The 16,080-nt window shown below is 30.3% G+C and overlaps 1 protein-coding gene across 2 annotated transcripts; it reads right to left on the reverse strand.

Moving 5' to 3' along the window:
- Positions 1 to 7,597: 7,597 nt before the first annotated feature.
- Positions 7,598 to 15,979, reverse strand: RpS27A (ribosomal protein S27A). 2 transcript variants are annotated; one of them, XM_016052081.4, is made up of 5 exons: positions 15,915 to 15,979; positions 15,432 to 15,488; positions 14,446 to 14,500; positions 11,489 to 11,706; positions 7,598 to 7,765 (listed from the first exon to the last, which is right to left on the reverse strand). In XM_016052081.4, exons 2-5 carry the CDS (start codon positions 15,477 to 15,479, stop codon positions 7,616 to 7,618), a joined length of 471 nt encoding a protein of 156 aa, XP_015907567.1. In that variant the 5' UTR covers positions 15,480 to 15,488; positions 15,915 to 15,979; the 3' UTR covers positions 7,598 to 7,615. The 2 variants fall into 2 exon arrangements, with proteins under 2 accessions (XP_015907567.1, XP_015907568.1); XM_016052082.5 differs by having other exon boundaries at positions 15,796 to 15,979.
- Between the last annotated feature and the right edge of the window lie 101 nt (positions 15,980 to 16,080).

The raw sequence follows: 16,080 nt of genomic DNA on the forward strand, positions 1-16,080 counted from the left end.
CATGTACAAGAAAAAATCGTGCATGCACCAGATTTATGGGTAAAAAAAAGGCCATGGTAAAAGAGAAATAGTGCAGTGCACTTGAAACCATAGTAGAATAGTTCAATAAGACCAGCAGCTGTGCAACCAGGGACACATTGCAGGTTGATCGACTTATGTGCTCAGTGTCTCACAATCAGCCCACTGTTTAACACGTAAACCACACACAGCACTATTTCTTGATTAAATTAAAAGCCCCCCCCCCCCAGTTAAAAAAAGAAAAGGAAGCAGTATGTGTAACAATCAAAATAAAAATTGCTTTGCTCTTGAAACTAGAAAAGTTTTTTAATGCCAATCATCATTCAATGATTATCACTCACAATAAATCAGGACCGAAAGCAAATTTTCTCTGCATAGACTTGCCAACCTCAGAAATTCAAAAAGCAAGATACTTTCTGTGACCAGCAAAATAATAAAATTTAAAAAATATGTCCAAGTTTAAAATCATTTATGCATCTGACTGGGTTCAGCACAATTTTTTCTTTGAATACAGCCCTAGCCCCACAACAAAGTGCAGTGCATAAATAGTAAAAAATTCCAAATCACTTTTCCAGTGATGCATTGGCAATAGGTCAAAATTCTTCAATCACTGTTTCAAATGAGAATGAAGTTATCCAATTCCTGTTGCTCCTCTACAGAAATACTGAATCATCAACCAAATAGCTCATTCGCCAATTAAATTTAATACTCTTACAAATATAATGAGCAATGGCAAGCAAAAGCAGAATATCCTTCGTGAGATAACACAGGCTGAAAAATTAAAAGATACACCCACAAGACAATTTTCCATAAGCGCATACGAACCTAGCAGATGTATTAAGTACTGTAACTGCTCTTAGTATTCTAAAAAACAAACAGCATTTTTACATTTAATCAGATTTGAGATAAAGGTGTAAAAATAAAATCTAACTTTACTAAAATAAAATATTACATTATTATTAGACAAACTTTAAAAGCAGTTCTAAAATTTTAAAGGGGATATGATCACCAACAAGCTAAAGAAGCCATCAAAATTACAGAGACAGGGTTCCCACTCTTTCAACAAAGCATAAATTGAGCACTTTTGAAAAATTAAGGACCTTAAAAATAGTATGATTGTTTATCATCGAATATACCTTCCTAAAAAATCAGTAAAAAAATACTAAAAAACAATTTTATGTAAAAAACATGTATAATGTAAGCACTGATATTGTATTAATTAACAGGGCTTGCTTGCCAAAGAATTACCAGGACATTTTTGCATAACCGGGTCAGGTTTTTTTCTAAAAAACAATTTTAGATTGTTAAAAGTAAGCATCATTCAGATTGTAAAGTTAACAAATGAAACTAATCTGCATTCCATTTTTAATGATTTCATTGAATCGTAAAATTAAGTGCTAAAAATTAAAATTTGCAATTTTTTTCATGTATATTAAAAAAAAGAGTAAATAAAGAAATTTGTCTAAAACACTACTAGACCAGCAAATGTGTTTACTTTTCTGATGAACTTAAACAAAATCAGTTCCTGCCAAATCTATTATTAGTTATAATGTTAACTGCATAAAATGATTATTTAAATATACGGGTCTTTTAGTTGAGTGGACTTAAATTTTTATGTAACAATCTGCTTATTCTTTAGAAATAAAAATTATAGAGTAACTATCTAAAATGTTTACATAGCAATTAAACAAATTATAAATAGTTACCAAATATTTAACTTTCTTGTTAGATGTCAATCATGCTTGCTTATTTAGTACTCGGAAAAATTTCTTAAAAGTACAGTAGAGCGCCGATTATCCGAACTATGTCCGAATTCGTTTTTTTCCCCTTTTTTCAAATTTAGAACTTCTTAACTTATCGACAATTCTAAATTCAGAAGAATAAATAATATCCACTACATTTAATGACCATATTTAATTTACAACCTTTTTCGCAGTTTTCTTATAGTAGCTATACATACAGTTAAACCTACAAACCCTTTTAGCCCTCTTCAACTTAAAATTGTTTTCCAAGAATGCGAGCTTCATTTTGACAGTCTAGAACGTCAAAATGATGCTGATCCAGTTCAGTTGATTTAGTTAAAAAGAATAAAGGCTTCTCAAAAAAGAGCATCTTCTTTAAAACAAAAGTCTTTACTGAATTTCTTTTGAAATGGAAAATAGACAAAGAAGGTTTAAATCGGTAATTGACAAAAAAATTCAAAATGGGAAAAAAAGGAAGTAAATAAATAAAAACGATAGAAAAATTGCTGAAAAAAAATTTTTAAACACGCCAGAGCTATTTTAAATAGTACTGCCAGTTCTAAGCCTGGAAAAAGTGAGAAAAGGGAAGTTAGAGCATAAATAATAATCATTTAAACTAGATTTTAAACAACTTTCCAATTATCCGAACCACGCTCGGTCCCGAGCAGTTCGGATAATCGGCGCTCTACTGTACTTTTGAAAATAAAAAATTTTGCTTTCATCAAAAACCCAATAAACCCCCAAGTTTTTGATGAAAAACTTACATGGGCTGGGATTCTTCAAACCCAGTTTCTTACAAATCTGTTTAGTACTATCATAAATTTTTAGAAAGTTTAAGCTTTATACAGTCAAACCCCTGCTATAACGAACCTTCAAGGGACCGAAGTTTCGGTTCACTTTATCCGTTACACAGGCAGTTTAACTAATGGTTCCTTAACTCCTCCCTACTTTTACACATAATTCAAATAAATGACTGAAAAATATTATGTAGTAGCAAAAAATTTGTTATTTTTCATTACTCTTCTTCTTGCGTACAAAAAAAAAATTAATAATCTCTAGCTGATGAGCAATTCTCAACATCAGATATGGAAACACTTCCCGATCCTCAAATAATTTTTCCTGAATTTGTTATTCCGTTTTTTAAAACCTGCCATCCGAGCACATAAAAGTAGTCTCATCGCTTAGCAAATTCGACATTTGTCCAGATACTGGAAGATTGCGGCTTCTTCGATTGGTGAACCACTTCAGTAATGCTTCTTCAACATCCTTGTGATCCGCTTTTCTCTACCACTTAAATTTTTTTCATGAGCAGAAATTATGAATTGCCTATTTTTCCATGTTACTAACTGCAGATTTGGATAGTTTATATTCCCTGCAAATATCAGCATCTATTTTTCTGATTATGCCCATTTTATCATCAAGGGAGAACGTTTTACGTTTACTGCTAGCCATAGTTAAATTTGAGACACTTGTTTGCAGGATTTTTTTTAAACTGAACTGAGAGCAAAAAGGAGTTGAAATGAGGACCTTATCAACACATATTAGTGTGCAACCCTTTTGACCAATAATGAATAATTACTCATTCCCTCCGACAGAAAACGCATATTGATCCCACTGACACCTTAAAGGTGCATCGTCTGCTTGGTTCGTTTGGGGATGGGAAAGTGAGATAAAAGCAAACAAGAAAAAATGCTTATCGCTACATTCCCCTCTATAGATGGTTTTGAAAATGGGTATATGTATTTAATTTGTAGAAATTTCAAAATTATTAAAAAATTTTTATTTAAAAAAATCAGTCGGTTATTCAGTTATCTAAAAAAATCAATTTTTTATTTAAAAGTTCATTATATCCAACTTCCCCACTTTTTCGGTTCACTATATCCACAAAAAATAACATTATATGTGCATAGCAAGGAATGGGACCGAACACTTCGTTCACTATAGCAGGGTTTGACTGAAAAATTTTCAGTTACTTATTACGCATTGAAATATTATACAAATCTATATAATTCAAGATTTCAGGAAATAGTTTCCGTTAGGGATATCAAAATTTTTTCTAATACTTCTTTTTTGTTAGTGTTTTACTTAATTCATTTAAGCAGATGAGTTATAAGTAGATCTGAATTTCCGTCAATTTTGAAGGTTAGTGTGGGACTTCTACTTCGGTATCTTAAAACTGCCCCCCCCCCCCACCCAAAAAAGAGCACTATTTCTTCAGTATCCCCCTTATCCATACTGTTCTTTTCTTTTAGGATGCTTCACTCTCCTCATAGAGTATCATTCGAGGCAGAAGGTAGAATATATTAATGAAAGAACCAATATACTAACGAAAGGATATGCTTTCTTTCCCTTGCCCCACACACAATAATTTTTGTCTCTCCATGTCTTACCCTTAATGCATGGTCTAATTCTAAGAGATAAAAGAACGACATTTTGTGTTAAAAAATTGTTCACACCAACCATAGCAGGGTTCCCACTCTTTTATCAAAGCAAAAATTAAGGACTTTTATCAACAAATTAAGGACCTTAAAAATGATTATTTATCATCAAATAAAACATCATAGATTAATAATAATAGATAAAAAAATGGAATAGCTTTTCTTCAACTCAGTCACCCTTTAAAAAATTTAAAAAAACTAAATAAAGAAATGTTTAATACAAATAATTTGTATTTAATTAAAATTAAATTGCATTTAATCACCTCACATAAGCTTTTAAGAATATAAAGAAAAACTCAAAGAATTCAGATTAAACATTAAAATTTTCTATTTTAAAAATAGCAAGAAATTGTGTAAACAGATAGAAATATAGAAATTATGACGGTAAATTCATGAAATTAATAAAAATATTATTTTGAGTGACTAATACTAAACCAAGACAAAAAGAAACTAACAAATATAAGTTTATTGAGGTTACGACAATTATTTTAAACTAAATAAAACCTAATTATAATAAGCTCAAGATTTATTAAAATCACAAAATATAAAAAATTTAATGATTAAAATCAGAATATATTTAGTACCTAACAATCAGGAAAAAAGAAATAAATAAACTACAAGAAAACTTATTAATTAAAATTAAGAAATGATAGTTAAAATAAACAGAAATGATAGTTAAACAGAACTGAGAAACAGAAATGATAGTTAAAATAAGTGCTAACATAAATATTGAAACACAGGACAAGGCAGGATGTAATGATCAATTGAAATAAAAATGAAAAAATTCCATATCTAAAAATTGAAATGAAATAATTCATCAAGTACAAAATTTATTGTGAATGAAGGGGAAAAAACAAAAAAAACATAGTGGAATCAGAAATATCATTTATAAAAAAAGATAAAAAATCTTTATAAAATAGTCTGCGGTTAGTTATAAAACATTTTATGCTTACACTGATAAGGAATACTGCACCTCTGAGGAATTAGAATTTATTCAATTAAAAAGTATTGTGTCTTGATAATCAATGATAAAAAAAATTTGTTCGGAATCAAGTATTGTCTGAAATTATAAAACAATAATTTTTCAAATAAATCAAAGGTAATGAAAATTGGATGCAAATATGAATTATATAGATACATATTATTTATTATATAATAGGGAATAATGAATAGTGATTTGGTCGAATAGTCAAATATCTGGCCAAATAAAATGGCCGCCTACCCAGTGATCAAACAACATTTAAAAAAAAAAAAAATCCTCAAGAATTTTTATTGTTTATGTAAAAAATAGGCCTGGGCATTGTAAGAAATTTTATATCATGATAGATCGTCAGTCAGACATTGCGGTGTATCGCAATTTAACATGTTTAAAATTTATCAACCAGAGATCGTAGCTAAAAATGAAATCAACATCTTCGCAGCTAGAGGAAATCAAAATAGTCTTCGTCAGAGCGGTGATAGCGTTAGCATAGGCAAGAATCCTCGCACGTTAAACCAAAAGCGTCTTAAATCAGATTCCTGATGCATCGCCTAAATTAAAAAAAGTAATTATATCGGCCTGTTGATAGGTGCATTACATCGATTAGGCAAGAGAAACCGCGAGCGTCTTAGATCAGAGTCCTGATGCATTGCCTAAAATAAAAGTAATTATATCGACCTGCCGATATGTGCATTAGGTCGATAAATCGCGATACATCGATTTAAAAATGTCTAAGCGTAGCGCTCTTTAAAATTGCCGCATCATAACAAAAACAATAGCTTTTTTTTAAAAAATAAAAAAAATGGGAAAGACAAACGAAATAAAAACAAAAAAATCGTTCTCAATTTTTATAAGAAAAATTTAACGTTGAAAAATACACTTTAAGTGTTCCCCAACGCCGGATTTTTGGAAAAAATGACGAAAAAGAAGCTATTTAAAATATGCTATCAAAATAAATAAAAAAAACACAATTAATCAAAAAAGCACAAGAGAAACAGAAAATTTTCCTAAATTCTTAAGACAAAACTTGCAACGTAGAAATTCAATTTTCTATTTTACCGGTTATCTATTTATCTGTATAACTTTAAAAGAAAAAGTGGAGATAAAATATATCAGAAACGCTGTTAAATTGCTGCGCTATGAAATAAAAAAAAACCCAGCAAAAGTGAAAACAGAAAGCAAACATTTCACTCTTTAAAAAAAAATAGTGTCGATGAGAGAACGACTTTCCTGATTAAAATTATACCGAATATTCGTAATATCCCTAATATTAAAAAAATGGAGTCACTTATAAAATTCACTTTCAGAAAAAAATCTGATACAATGAAAAAAATCCACTTTGCCTTGCGACGATCACTAGATGCTGATCCATTCCTTATATTTTTCATCAAGTGTCCATAAATTATTAATAACACACTTTCCTGGCATTTCTAACAATTTCACATTTGAATGAAGTATCAAAGCTACCACGTGTGCTATCAGAAGAATTGAATTTCTCGAACCCTATGGATGTAAAAGGGTAATGCAGGTCCTCAGCTGATAAAGTACCTCCAAGTAATGTCTAAAAATAAGTCATGACCTCATACCCACCTGCAGTATCCCACTCCCCACACTAAATTTTTTTCTTTCAGAGTGATCCAGAAAGAAATATTTTAATGAAAAAATTAATAAAAGAAAAAAAAAAACAAAACAATAAGGACGTGTTTTCTTCCACTTGCTTGTAACCCCTACCCTCACATACATTCTCTATATTCTACCCTCAATGCAGGGTCTCATTCTAGGCGAAAGACGTACTTCTTAATTGCAGATATTTTCCTAAGATAAAAAAATTATTCCAACCAACTAGTGATACTAGAAATTAAGGACTTTTAAGGACCGTGAATCAAAATTAAGTACTTTTAAGGGCCCTTAATTTTCAAAATAAAAACTAAGCAGTTTTTAAGGACTTTTAAGGACCGTGGGAACCCTGCATAGTGATGCTGAAAAATTAAGGACCTTAAAACCTTGAACCAAAATTAAGCACCTTAAAGGGCCCTTATTTTTCAAAATAGAAATTAAGCAGTTTGTAAGGACCATGGGAACCCTGAAAGAAAAAGTCATCTGCTAACCTAGCTATTAAACCTGATAAATAAAAAAACACAGTAAATATTATCTCATAACTTTACATTCAGTACATAACTTCAGTTAGATTAATGATACTGCACTAAATGTTGCCTTGAAATATTCTTGAGAACACTGCAAACAAAAACAATAAGATACATTACTTTGGTGGTATGAAAGACTGTGTCATCGCAGGTAGCATTTTGTTGCTTTGATTTGTACTATAATTGCACTCAGAAACAGCTTAAATAGAAAACTCTTAAAAGCTCGAATCTTATAAAGGGCTAAATAATTCAGACAACCACAACATAAAACAAGAGTTAAGACTAATCATTTATTCATTTCTCTTCAGGTTTGTTATAAACAAAAGTTAAACAACATTTGCCACAATATTGTCGATCAAAATGAGAGGCCATAAATACACCTGCTCCACATTCATCATTGGGACACTCACGCCTAAGCCTGGTTATTTTACCATTCTCATCAACCTGTGAAAATATTTTAAATAAAATTATTATTGTTACATTACTAATCAAATATAATAAGCAACTACAAATTATCAATTTAATAATATAGAACAACTGAGCATCCAATCAAGCAAATCACAATTAAAACAAAAAAAAATTTCTTTGACCTTTGCTGAAAAGTAGTTGATTCAATGCCTTAATTTTGAATACTAAATAAGCAGCAAAAAGCACAGTTTAAAAAAATATGAAACCTTGACACCGGTACAAAAGAGAAAAATAACTGGAAACAAAATTATCAATTCAAATTGATAAAAACCATCACCATTACTATTTAAGATAAGTATTTTCAATACATTAGCATGTCAATCTAAATAAGCAAAAATATCCCAAATGATATAGGAAAAAAACACTTTTTTCTTTAAATATGATGTACCTTATAGCATTTTCAAAAATATAGATCTGTGAGGCCCGCATACAGGGTGACTTAATACCTCTAGTGAATATTCTGAATAAACTTCCTGACCAATACCAAATAAATTTAAAGTGTGCAAAGACGAAATTAACAGTAACTGACAATTAACTCAATAATATCACCTGAACAAGCAAAAAGCTGATAAGAAAATCATCTTCTTGTATAAATCAAACTAAAACAAGCTTGTTAATGTATAGAATTTACAAATGAGCAATCAGAGCCGTATCTGCATTCATACCTAACCTTTTACCAATTCACCCACCCACAGTGGCCAGCCAAAGAAAAATGACAGGAGAATCCCGAGACTTTTTTTGCCAGACACAATTGGGCTGTTACAGAGTGTAACAGGATGCCAGGAAAAAGTAGATTCAGAGAATGGATTTAGAATCCTCATGTCAAAAAAAAACTAGCAATCTATTAATGCTTAAGGATACAAGGGTACTTGGAGTTAGCTTCAGAGCAATCTACAAACCTTTGATGAACCTCATGCTTATTAAAAGAACCAAATGTAATAAATACTATAATACTCAAAACTTCTATTTAGCTATTTCCTAAACATAATCAGAGCCTTACATTCATTCATGCCTGTTCTTCAACTAATTTATTCACCCACCCAAGGTGCTCGACAAAGAAAATAACAGGAAAACCCTGAAACTCCTCCGTCAAACACTAATGGGCTGTTACAGTGTATAACAGGGTGTTAGATAGAAGAACGGATTCAGAGAATGGATTTATTGTCATCATACATGGAATTCACAAATAATTATAATAATTCAGTAATTCAATTGACAAACAACTAAATTGCTGAAATACTACACAGGTCTAGACATTCCAAACATGGCATATATTTTTAAATTAATCAGAGCCTTTATTTCACCAATTATCACAACTCTTCCTATTGACCCACCCACAGTGAATGACAAAGAAAATGACAGGAGAACCCTGACATTTCTTCATGATACACTGGTGAGCTGTTACAATGTGTAACAGGGCACAAGAAAGAAAAGGACTATTCAGAGAATGGATTTGGCTTCATCACATGTAAGTGTAAATATATCAGTATATATGATGACATTCCTCAATAGTAGACAATGACTATTCTTTCAGAAACAAAGCCGCAAAATATGTTATTTTCATCATTATTCAAACGGTAACTCCTAGTTTCATCATCAAGGATGCACTTGCACCCTAGAAATAATCCAACAGCCATCTAAACTTCCCAATGAAGTATAGAAAATCATATCAGAAAAAGTCGCAAAATAGATATTTTCACAATCATTCAAACTCCTAGTTTCATCAAAGAAATGATTGGCCTTAGAGACAAAAGTAGATACTATGGTGTATCCTCATAAATACAAAACACTTTAACTTTATTAATGAAGGTTATGATGAGCTTCTGGTCTGTATTTATAATTATGCCAGTTGCACACAATAGTTGAAGTAAAATTAAATATAATGTTAAATGAAAATAAAACTATTCCTTCAGAATAAATGATGCAAATAACAGAGCTCATTCCAGGCAGAAAAAAGGGCAGGGTGCAACAGTTTAAAAAAAAGGGCATTATTATTCTAGAAAGGCAATTATTTCTTTCTATGGGCTTTACACGTCCTATAAACATAGGACGTGTAACATAGTGACATAGACGCAAAATAATTTTTTTTCCACTTTACTAAAAGTAGCAAAGCAATCATATTAATTACTGATTTTTATTAATAAATTAACATACAAATCGAGTTAATGAGATAATTAGCTTAGTAATTTATTTAAAATGCATGCATCATATAGTATTAATAAAATAATAAATGTATGTTTAAAAGCGACTGTAGTTATGATTTAATAATTAAAATAATTAATAATAATTGTGATTTAATGATAGTGGAAGTAACTGCAAACTTTCAAACAAGGGGGTGTGATGGCTATCTTTCCTATCCCATATAAATCCATATTTACAGCAAAGACAAACTAAATAAAAAGAGTTGAAAATAATAAAAGTTTAAGAAATGCAACAGGGTGGATTCTTTCGACTAAAAGGACAGCAGGGTGCAGCGCCCTGTTTACCCTGCCTAGAATGAGCTCTGCAAATAAATTATCTTTACTTATTTTTTAAAACTTAAATGGTAACTCATAATACAAAATTTATCTTACTTTATATAAACCAAACACTGAATGCCTTTCAAAAAGACAGATCTAGAAACAGACTGTACGTATATTATTTTCACTATAATTCAAACCTCAAACACTAGCTACATTACAATGCTGTTGAGTAAAAGATAGAAGTAAGTAAGAGGAGACATTAGGGTTTAAAAAAATACTTTCACAAAGAATATCATAATCATAATAATTCATCATAAAAAATAAGACTTCAGAAAAACAATGCACCCAGTTTAACAAAACCAACCTTTCAGAAATAAAGCCGCAAGTAAGTTATTTTCATTTTTAACTCAAACGGTAACTCCTAGTTTCATCATTAAAAAGTTAGGCATTCTGAAACAACCAAGTCTAGAAAGACTTATTCTAACATAAACTTGACAATATACTTAAACCATCTTTCAGAAATAAAGCCGCAAATGAGTTATTTTCATTTTTAACTCAAACGGTAACTCCTAGTTTCATCATTAAAAAGTTAGGCATTCTGAAACAACCAAGTCTCGAAAGACTTATTCTAACATAAACTTGACAATATACTTAAACCATCTTTCAGAAATAAAGCCGCAAATGAGTTATTTTCATTTTTAACTCAAACGGTAACTCCTAGTTTCATCATTAAAAAGTTAGGCATTCTGAAACAACCAAGTCTCGAAAGACTTATTCTAACATAAACTTGACAATATACTTAAACCATCTTTCAGAAATAAAGCCGCAAGTAAGTTAGTTTCATTTTTAACTCAAACGGTAACTTCTAGTTTCATCATTAAAAATATTTACGACATTAGAAAACAACTATTGACTACAGACAAAAATTTATAAACAATACTACTCGCTGTGAGTAACTTAAGTTCTCACCATAAAAAAACATTGAAACAGTGCTTAACTATTACATCAATATACTTTATATAAAAAGGCAACCTTCAATTCAGAAACAATGCCGCAAGTCAATTATTTTCACTTCAACTCAAACGGTAACTCCAAGTTTCATCATAATGAAGTTGGAATAGAAATGAAAAAATAAATAAACAATGCATAATAAAAAAGGAACCGTGTCAAAAAGATAAAAAAATATATATTCTAAGACACGAAAAAGTGAACCTCATATTTTAAACTAATCGCATACCTTGTAAAATTTCAATACACTGAGCTTAACCTTCTTCTTCTTATGCTTGTTCTTTTTGGGTGTGGTGTAATTCTTCTTCTTGCGCTTTTTGGCACCACCTCTAAGTCTGAGTACTAAATGTAAAGTAGACTCTTTCTGAATATTGTAATCGGATAGTGTTCGCCCATCTTCCAACTGTTTGCCAGCAAAGATCAATCGCTGTTGGTCAGGGGGAATTCCTAAAAGAAAACAATACATTATTTAGATTTAATCCAAGCAAAGTTAATTAAAATACAAAGCTAAATTACTAATCATATTAAGCTGGAAGTTCGTTAATGTATCACTTTAATGAAAAATTAATCACTGTATTTGACATAAAAATCATATTATATACATATTACTATATTTTGAATTTTCTATATGTTTTAACTCACAAAACACAAACAAACAAAATTCAATTTTCCTGCCATTTTTAAAAAAAAAAAATTTTTTCTCCTCATAAGATTTTAGGATTTTTCATTCTTTTTTGAAAGATGTTTACCTTACCATCATTTTGGAAATAATCATTAGTATATTACTTCACCGTCTTCTCTTCTTTTTAAGATTATTTCAAAATATATTTCTTTAGTTGGGTTAAACAATAAAAAAAATTAAAAAAAACTGCCTTTTGTAGCGATTCAGAAAACCGGAAAAATCAGTTATCCGGAATAGCGATGGTCCTGATCGTTCCGGATAATCGGTTCCCTACTGCACTATAATTATGATTTATATTAGACATCATTTATAAAAAATACACACATCTAGTTGATCTACACTAGGATCAAAATTATTACCGATGCAGTACCTTAATTTTGTCCTAGTATCCATGCTGTAAAAATCTTCAACAAATTTAACATATTCCTTCAGAATGCTATCACAATCTTCTTTTACTCTGCCAGCATTGGTCAAATGAAATAATATTTTTCAAAGCTTGTTTAAGTTTGCCTCTTTATTAACAAGCATCGTACAAGGATCAAGGCACGATACATTTCGCACTAAAGAGAAATTCAACGGGCACTTTTCAATTAGTCTTTTTGACAACTTCAATAAAAATTGCCTGCAATTCAAATAAAATTCCATCGTTTTCTTTTCACTCTTCAAAATTTTCTTCTTTATCAGCTCTTTTCTAGCAACCAAACCAACATCAATTTTGGATGCCTCTTTACATATTTCTTTATCTTCTAGATTTATACTTAACACATTGTATGAAGATGCTGGAAGCCTTTCTTTTAAAAATCTTTGGGTTTATCAGTTTGATACAACTTTAAGAAAGGTTCAACATCTTTTACAACAGATAACATGAAATTACATTTGCCAATAAACAGTTCATCCTTAACCATGTCCTGTAAGATTGCATACGATTTACTGTTTGGCCGAGAAAACTTTTTGCTTTCTATCTCCTTCAAATAAGTTTTAATGACAGGCAAAATTTCTAAAAGTCGCACTAAAACTTTTTCATTCTCCACCCACCTGTGTTTGCAAAATTTTAAGGGGAATTTTACAAATTCAGGAGTTACAGACACAAAACCTTCTCTTCAAGCAGGAGTCTTTAAAAAACTGTGCAGCTTGCTCTACTTCCGGAAAAGCAGCAGAGCAACCACCCCTAAAGGCATTATGTACTATGTGCAGTCTACATGAACCTACATTCAAGAGATTCACATTGTGTTCATTCTTCATTTTTTCCATCATTACGTCCAGCACTTTTAGGTTGACATTTGGGCCATCCAATGACAATTGTAACAAACTTGCAGTATTTATGCACAGGATTTTTCATTTATTTTTTCACATAAAAGTTCAGATGTGGCACGGCCACCATCCCAAAATCTTACATGACAATCCAGTAGTTTGAATTGATTAATATCATTTAGACCTTTACCAAAAAGCAGTTCATAATCGGATTCTTCTGTGACACTTGACTTAAGTAGAAGAGATGAAAAATATAGCGCTATACCAAAAACTGAGAGGCAGGCAGTTTTTTTCACCACAACTGAAATTGCTTGCTATCTCGCTATCAGACAACATAGCTTAAAAACGAAAATTTGCATTTTCACAAGATTTGTAGGAATAATATGAGCTTAAAACCTTTAAAATCCATAAAATTTCAACTTTTGTAGTGAGGATACTCAAATTAATTGCTCGATTCAAATTATAAACCGGCACAGAAACATCACTCTGAACTGAATATGAAGTACTTGGTTGGTTAGGAGAACCAATACTACGATCTTGAGGTGAGCAAAAAGCTATTAAATCCACAACTTGTTCTTTATTTCTTGCCAACTTTCAACTAATCCGCATGACTGGTAAGACAGGCATTTTGAGAGGACGGAGGGGTTGATTAATTATCCTCTCCTTTTAAGAATCGTTTTTTATTTTTGCTAAAAAAATTTCACGAGATAAACGGCAATTTCAGGAGGCATACAAACCCAGATAAAAAAAAAAGTTTTGTTGTCAGATTTGCATCACGTGAAGAAATTTTTTAACAGCAAGCTAATTTGAAATCCTTAAAGCGGGCTCCGTAATCACACATAATTTTATTGTGTTATAAGATTTTAAATGCCCACATTCTAATCTTTACAAACTGAGCACCAATCAATTTCAAATTTGAATATCTCATTCATAAAACTTATAGAAATGCATCACATAACTATACCAATAACTATTATTATCCAAAAATTTAACTGTCAAAAGCATACCCAGTCTATAATTTAAGGTTCAAAGAAAATATCGATTTATTGCTTTCTATTCTAATTTTTTTTTCTTTTTATCTTTTAATCTTGCTACTTGGGCAATTAATGGAATTACAACTTATACTGTTAACTTTCACAGTGCTTAAGTTTCTTTTATCTCAAATTTTCATCACAAAAATAACCAAAATAATAAGCATTTGTGATATACCAAGCAGTATCCTACAATATACTATCAAACAAAGTGAAGGTTACCTTCTTTATCTTGAATTTTAGCCTTTACATTTTCAATGGTATCACTTGCCTCAACCTATAAAACATGAAACATATTATAAAGAGTTGTAAATTCTCTTGTAGCATATTGGTCTAACACATTTATATATAAGTTTAAAGGTATCCAATTTTATTAAATCTCTAATTAATTATGCATGTCTTATTAATATTACAAGCATAATAAATTTAATATTCACTTAAATTAAGCTAACTTCATAAAGCAAAACATAAATTTTATAAATACCTACAGATCTATTAAACACTATTAAAAATTGCAATCTTCCTTATAGCCTGTTCTAAACAATAGTAGGGTATGTAAGACAAGGCATTTAGTCTTAAAAAAGAAATAACTTTCAGCGTAGACCAAGAGCACTGAAAATTTTAAAGCTTATTGTTTCCCAATAACAGCTTTTTAATGTGAATTTTTTTTAAACTTCATTTTTTTTAATTAAAACCTTTTTAAAATACAATGGACAATGAAGTGTGAACATTTATTGTATGCATATCCCCACAGCGAAAACAGTTACTGTTTTTTCTCAGAAACACTTTTTAGAGAAAAAGAAAACCTATTAAGCAAAAACTGAGGCAGAAATATTAAATTGTGTGCAACCAAAGTACTGAATTGCAAACCTGTTAATTGCAATGAAAACCCCCAAACTATAGCAAATTCAAGTAAAAAATTAAGATAAATGCACAATTTTTGAATTATTCTGATAGTTTATAGTTAATAATAACGTCAAATTTAGAACAAAATAACCTTTTGATTCAGATAAAAATTTATCCAAGTAGAACCTAAATCCAACTTATGAGCTAAATAAATGTACCTATATCAAGTAGAATATTGAATTTGACCAAACAATTGTTAATTACAACTAAACCACCAAATTGCAACTAAACCAATATAAAAATATGACAAGATAACTACATTATCTATTAATTATTTTTTATGTATTTCAACAAAATCTTACCTCTAGAGTTATAGTCTTCCCAGTCAAAGTCTTAACGAAAATTTGCATGATTGCAACCTAAAATGAAAATGTAAGCAATCACTTTTTAAAGCTAGCATGTATCAATTGAAGCATATATCATTTTATTTGCAGTTCAATAAGAGTATAAAAGTTGAGCTGCGATCATGGTAGAAATGATCTATCTTAGTAGTTTTAATAAGGCAATGCACACGTGCAAGACTAATAAAAAAAATTCAAACAAATCACAATTACAATTTTAATAAGTGTTAACAATTAATGCACGGTCAGTAAATATTCATTAAGCATTTATTTAATACATAATTAGAACTAATAAAAAGGAAAAAAATTGCTTTGTTAGGCTTACACTGTCGATAAGATTGAAGCGTCTAAGACACAAGAAACTTAAATAATGAATAAGCTTAAATTTTGAAATTAAATTTCTAATGCAATTAACAAAAATATAAAAGTTTATATAAAACTTACTAATATAACTTCATAAATTCATAAGAAATTAACGCGCTTCCCTTACACGCTGGCCATGCAGTCACATCCACGAAAAGTTCAGTTTAGTTGAGTTGTAGACGGCGGCTGGCTGACATATTTTCTTATTCGATTGCCATTTGCAGTGTCGTAAATAAATAATAATTTT

Source organism: Parasteatoda tepidariorum, chromosome 3, assembly GCF_982258835.1.
Source record: "Parasteatoda tepidariorum strain Cologne lab strain chromosome 3, Ptep-v5.0, whole genome shotgun sequence".
Lineage (NCBI taxonomy): Eukaryota > Metazoa > Arthropoda > Arachnida > Araneae > Theridiidae > Parasteatoda > Parasteatoda tepidariorum.

What these genes read in the sequence shown, in the direction of transcription:
- RpS27A (XM_016052081.4), bottom strand. Translation starts at nt 15,479, where the DNA reads ATGCAAATTTTCGTTAAGACTTTGACTGGGAAGACTATAACTCTAGAG. An exon ending in GGAAGACTATAACTCTAGAG is followed by an intron (nt 14,501 to 15,431) that starts GTAAGATTTTGT and finishes CATGTTTTATAG; the next exon opens with GTTGAGGCAAGTGATACCAT. An exon ending in TAAAATTCAAGATAAAGAAG is followed by an intron (nt 11,707 to 14,445) that starts GTAACCTTCACT and finishes GTTTTCTTTTAG; the next exon opens with GAATTCCCCCTGACCAACAG.